The following is a 6,000-nucleotide window of genomic DNA, read 5'->3' on the forward strand; positions in this document are numbered from 1 at the left end:
CCCATGTTTGAGGTTGAATGCATGTGTAGGACTAAGCGTCTGTAAAATAAACTGTCACTTTTAAGTAAACTAAGTTTTTGTATTTTGTCTAGGCTTACCGTGAGGAGTACATCAGCATGTGGAAAAGTGCAAACCTTGACGTCTTACTTTGCCCAGCAATAGGTCCAGCTCTCACTGTCGGATATGCTGGAAAATTAACAGGTATGAAACAGTTCAGGGATAAGCCCTTTACCAGAATAATGTACTATTGTGGGGAAACTACAATTATTTTACATTCAGCCGTGTTGGTGATGTACGAAGATAAAATCTAATTGTTCTCCATGGTAAAGGCATCTAATTTGACCTCTGCATCCAAAGTCAAACGTAAGGGTTCACATAAACAGTCAAATCATTTGCAAACCTGGTGAGCAGTATGGCTCTACTGAGGCATCAAACCCAGTTTTAGAAAGTCCTTAAAGGTCTCTTGGTCCTTCCAGGCCCTTATGAATGGAAACAAGTTTTACTTCATTGTTTTGAGAAGGTGTAAAACAATCTAAAATTGAACTGCCTAGAGCAGAGTTTTGCACATGCATGTTAAGCAACAATGCATAGAACTTTCTTTGGACTGCCAGAGTTAAACTCACAGCCGAGCATTATAACTGCAACCTGATGTATACTGATTTGCTTTTATTTATCCTTTTTGTTTCTGTTAGTTTGTATAGTTTAGGGCACTCCCGAATACTGAGACCCACTTTTCAGAAGTGATTGGGAGGCACTGTTAATGAAATAAAAGACCTGAAATAATTTTGATGTTAGTAATGTTGTGCCATCTAACAGAAACATCTCAAAGTGCTTTGGATGTAGTTAGTAATATTGGACCTTCTAACAGAAACATCTCTAAGTTCTTTGGATTGCTTTAAGTGCAGCCACTGTTGTTTTAGGCAAACAAAGCAGCAATCACATTATACAAAGCCATCTTGTATAGCAATAATCAGATGGAAGACTGTTGTTAGTAATATTGGTTGAGAGAGGTATCAGTAGCTGAGGGACTTGGATAATTTGTACCCTTTCTTTGAATATTTCAATGGTTTCTAATACATCTCCCTGAATAATTGGAACAGGAATACTAGGCTTGCTTCTGTGATTCAAATGGATATTAAAGGATGACTGGGTTCTGATTTAATATGCCCAGTTCAAAGTACAGCTTCCATGGGCAAATCCATATTTCTTGCGAACCAAAGCATAATACACAAAGTAATCAGGGAGGTAGTATCCTGGGATGAACAATGAAGCCATTATGCTACTGATGATCTCATTCAACATAGTACAAAATTCCCTTATGCTTTTGGAGCTTTCTGACAGATGGAAAAATAACACTCCTACAGACCGTGTATGTCTCAGACTATAAACTATGAATCAGATTTATTAAGAAGTAGAATTATAGGCAGCATGAGAAAACAAAGCATATTTCACTAGATTACAGAACTATAGAAACCATATTTCCTCTTCCAGAGTGGTGACGATGCTTCAAAACTTCTTTAGGTTCTCTGTAATGAAAGATAACTTGAGCATCACTACTTACTTCACTCCCTTGTCACTGATACCATTTTGCCTGTGCCACTCCCTCAAGCTGAACCATTCTGTTTACTGTCTTGGCATGTTGTTTGACGCAGAGCTTCAAACCCAAATTTTTTTTCCATCATCAAGACTGCTTACTTCCACAACCACAGCATTGCATCTTCTGCATGGTAAAAATTTGCTCACCGTGGTATCTTCATTGCTTTCTTCACTCAGCCTCTGTGCTGAACAAGCTTCTCTTCCCAGGTGATTTCAACCTCCCATCTCAACTCATTAAGCTCTCTCTCTTCTTGAGTTCACTCCCCTGTCATACTCCCTTAAACTCTCCCTCCACATAAGCTCCATGTAAACTCCCCAACTTGTATTCACAGCCACCCCCTTGACCTTGCCATCACACTATTTTAACCACTCCTGGCACCTTGTGACGTTCATTTGAGGCTAATTAAAAATATGGTAAATAAAGATACTGTACTTTTTTTCCACAGCTACTGCCTGCTACCAGGTTATTTTCAACTTGCTAAATTTCCCAGCTGGTGTTGTGCCAGTTAGTACAGTAACAGAGAAGGATGAAGAGGAACTAAAGGACTATGTGGGTTACAGTAATGATCTCTGGGACAGGATTTTCAAAAAGGTTAGTGCACCTGATCAGAAAAAGTAAGCCTTGATTCAAAAATCCCTCAATTAAAGGTTCATCTCATATCCAGAAATTATGTGAGATCAGTCCAAAATACATCAACAACTTTCTCATCTTTGTTTTCCTCTCCCTAATGTTTGGAAGCCACATCCTGCTAGTTTTTGAAGTACAACCTTCCAGCAGAATGTACTCTTTTGGTTCAAACATGGACAAAAGAGCTGAACTCCCGAGGTAAGGTGAGAGTGACTGCCCTTGACATCAAGGATGCATTTGACCAAGTGTGGCATCAAGGAGCCCTAGCAAAACTGGAGTCAGTGGGAATCAGGGGGAAAATTCTCCGCTGGTTGGAGTCATAACTAGCACAAAGGAAGATGGTTGTAGTTGTTGGGGGTCAGTTATCTCAGCTCCAGGACATCACCACAGGAATTCCTCAGGGTAGTGTCCTCAGCCCAGCCACCTTCAGCTGCTTCATCAATGACCTTCCTTCCATCATAAGGTCAGAAGTGGGGACGGTCGCTGATGATTGCACTATGCTCAGCACCAATTGCGACTCCTCAGATACTGAAGCAGTCCATGTCCAAATGCAGCAAGACAATATCCAGGCTTGGGCTGACAAGTGGCAAGTAACATTCGTGCCACACAAGTGTCAGGCAATGATCATCTCCAATAAGAGAGAGAATCTAAGCATTGCCCCTTGACGTTCAATGGCACTACCATCAGTGAATCCCCCACAATCAACATCCTGGGGGTTACCATTGACCAGGAACTGAACTGGACTACCCATATTAATACCATGGCTACAAGAGCAGGTCAGAGGCTAGGAATCATGCGACAAATACCCCACCTCTTCACTCCCCAAACCCTGTCCACCATCTACAAGGCAGAAGTCAGGAGTGTGATGGAATACTCCCCACTTGCCTGGATGAGTGCAGCTCCAACAACTCTCAAGAAGCTTAATACCATTCAGGACAAAGCAGCCCACTTGATTGGCACCACATCCACAAACATTCACTCCCTCCACCACCGACGCACATTAGCAGCAGTGTGTACCATCTACAAGATGCACTGCAGCGATTCAGCAAGGCTCCTGAGATAGCAGCTTCCAAACCCACGACCACTTCCACCTAGAAGGACAAGGGCAGCAGTGGAAGTTCCACTCCAAGTCACTCACCATCCTGACTTGAAAGTATATCGCCGTCCCATCACTGTCATTGGGTCAAAATCCTGGAACTCCCTTCCTAACAGCACCGAGGGTATTCCTACACCACATGGACTGTAGCGGTTCAAGAAGGTAGCTCACCACCACCTTTCAAGGGCAACTAGGCATGGGCAGTAAAAATCCTGACCTAGCCAGTGAAGCCCACATTTCATGAATGATTAGAAAAAAATCAGTAGACTAAAACAGGGTTAGATCTTTGGCTGACATATCTGGGGCTAAAATGACATTCCCATATGCTTACAACTCAGGGATAGAAACCTGGTACCTATTTTTGCTGAACTGTAGTAAACCTGGGTTTTCTGACGGAGTGGGGCTGTTTGGAGTGAAAGCTTCATTCATGCATTCATGTGAAGTCATCTGCTTTGTGCTCCTGAGAATTCATGTGTGTTCCCCACTAGTAGGAGACTGACACCTTTTTAATACTGGAGCTTTGCACGTACCTTCACCTGTCACAGTAACAACATCAGTTTCAAAGCTGTCAGTACTGACCTTTTGATGAGTGCTGTCATCTTTTCTTGCTATTATTGGTTTCTTGTCATTGCACAGTTGTTTCTATTTTTGGCTTGGCAGCTTATGCAGTTCCTTTAATTTGGTTTCAAGTTTACTGATTGACAGCACCATTCAAAACTCATTGCCTGACATAAGCTTGTGCCTGGACATTAGCAGTTGCTAAGTTGGTAGCGCACATGCCTCTGAGTTGAAAGATGTGGGTTCAAGTCCCGCTTCAGAGACTTGAGCACAAAAATCTAGGCTGATACTCAGTGGAGTACTGAGGTGCTTTTTTTTAGATGAGATGTTAAACTGTCTGTTCTCTCAGGTGGACATAAAAGATCCCATGGCACTATTTTGATGAAGAGCAGAGGAGTTAACTCCAGTGTTACATTTAAATGAGGACAGTAGAAAACATTTGGGGGCTCATTGTGTGCACCGCCAGAAAAATTCATAATGGACAAAATACTCTTCTGCTGCTGGTGTGCCCAAAGCAAGTCTGATCTCCTTGACGGTTACAATATTGGCATTAAGTATGATCTACTTAATGTTCACCATAATGGCACTAAACCTGGAACCTCCTTCTGCCTGAATTTTGTGTAGGTGAAAGTCATAAATTGACATAGTTGGCACCATTTTTCACCTCTGATCTGAGCTCCTCCTCAATAAAATGACTTTGTTACACTTTTGGTCTGGTTCTTTGAGAAGATGACTTGGGGCTAATTGGCAGTTTCGAATGGAGGACATAAAATTGACTGTGGGAAATGGAGAGATGATTCTGGGAAAAGGGGATGGGAAGGCAATGATTTTCCTTGTGGGGGTCGGGGGGAATGTCCCTTTCGACAAAGTAGGAAATAGCACATTGTACAGCAATGCTCACCTGAGTTGAGGCAGGATGGAGATTGCATACCGGACCTTGGAATGCTCGATGAAAAATTTATAAATGGAACCTGTATTCAAATCATATTGTCTCTAATCTGGAGTGAGCAAAGGGGCGGAAAGACCATCTAACTCTGTTATAATGAGGCTGGAGAAGGGTAACCCTGTATCTATTTGTATTTAAAAAGTGGATTGCACTAAACGAATGTGAGAATGAATGAGGAAATTAATGTTTTATGATTTATGGTTACAACTAGCGTAGTTCTGTGAGAATTGAATGTCCTCTCCTAATCAATAATAATATTAGCAGTGTAATCAATTTAAGATAATTAATTTGTACAAATACTTATCTCATATACATATGATCTTATTTTGCTGTTTTTTTTTTCCCTCTTCTATATTCCAGGGTGCATCAGGAGCTGTTGGTCTCCCATTAGCTGTGCAGTGTGTAGCCCTGCCTTGGCAGGATGAACTCTGCCTGTGTCTAATGAGGGAGGTGGAAAGGGTTACTCAAAAGAAGAGGACCATTTAACTACATCGGTTATTGGAGCAGCCTTTTAAGTACAACTACTTCTGGCTGAACCTTCACACGGATGCTGCTCTACTTGGGGATATGGCAAAAATGTTGGGAATTAGGTGACATTTTGGGATTAATAAATTGAATTTTCTGATTTTTAAAAACTTGAAATCAAATGGTGATGTGTTTAACATGTTAGAAAGATGTTGACCATGTTCTATCCCTCCACACACCTTTCAATGTAAATTGTAAAACATTGGCCTGTTGAACTGATTGGGACTTTATTGTAATCTGATGTTGCCAGTAAATTTTGTTTTGGTGTAATGGTACATATGAGGGACAAAAATCTCTAAATATTGAAGACAGGAATATCATGATGCAATAAATAAATTGATACTTGGTTCCATAACCATTGGGCTTCAGTTTCTATTTTTTAGTGTTTCTCTTGAATTGACAATAGGAAGTTACAATACTGGATTACTGGTGTGATTTAGAAACTCTCTAACCAACTCATTGGGCACTTGGACATTCTTGTTCATTAGTGTATAAGAATTAGTGAAATAGTTTAAGCTGATTATTAACCTGTGAAAACTCTTAGGTCTGAACTTTAATTCCCAAAAATGGGTGGGTTAGGGTCGTGTTATGGGATTAGAAAAAGCTGGAACAGGAACTGAACCCGCTTCCACATTTGCTAGAAATAGCTCA

At 41.0% G+C, this 6,000-nt stretch overlaps 1 protein-coding gene across 1 annotated transcript in view; it reads left to right on the forward strand.

Annotated features, from left to right (window-relative positions):
- Positions 1 to 5,704, forward strand: part of LOC121289418 (vitamin D3 hydroxylase-associated protein) — a 70,884-nt gene extending 65,180 nt beyond the window's left edge. Inside the window, exons 13-15 of the mRNA XM_041208879.1 lie at positions 93 to 201; positions 2,043 to 2,188; positions 5,185 to 5,704. Of these exons, the coding sequence (XP_041064813.1) occupies positions 93 to 201; positions 2,043 to 2,188; positions 5,185 to 5,310 (381 nt within the window). The 3' untranslated portion in view covers positions 5,311 to 5,704. The remainder of the gene's footprint in view (positions 1 to 92; positions 202 to 2,042; positions 2,189 to 5,184) is intronic.
- Positions 5,705 to 6,000: the final 296 nt, after the last annotated feature.

This window comes from Carcharodon carcharias, chromosome 16, assembly GCF_017639515.1.
Source record: "Carcharodon carcharias isolate sCarCar2 chromosome 16, sCarCar2.pri, whole genome shotgun sequence".
In the NCBI taxonomy this organism is placed as follows: Eukaryota; Metazoa; Chordata; class Chondrichthyes; order Lamniformes; family Lamnidae; genus Carcharodon; species Carcharodon carcharias.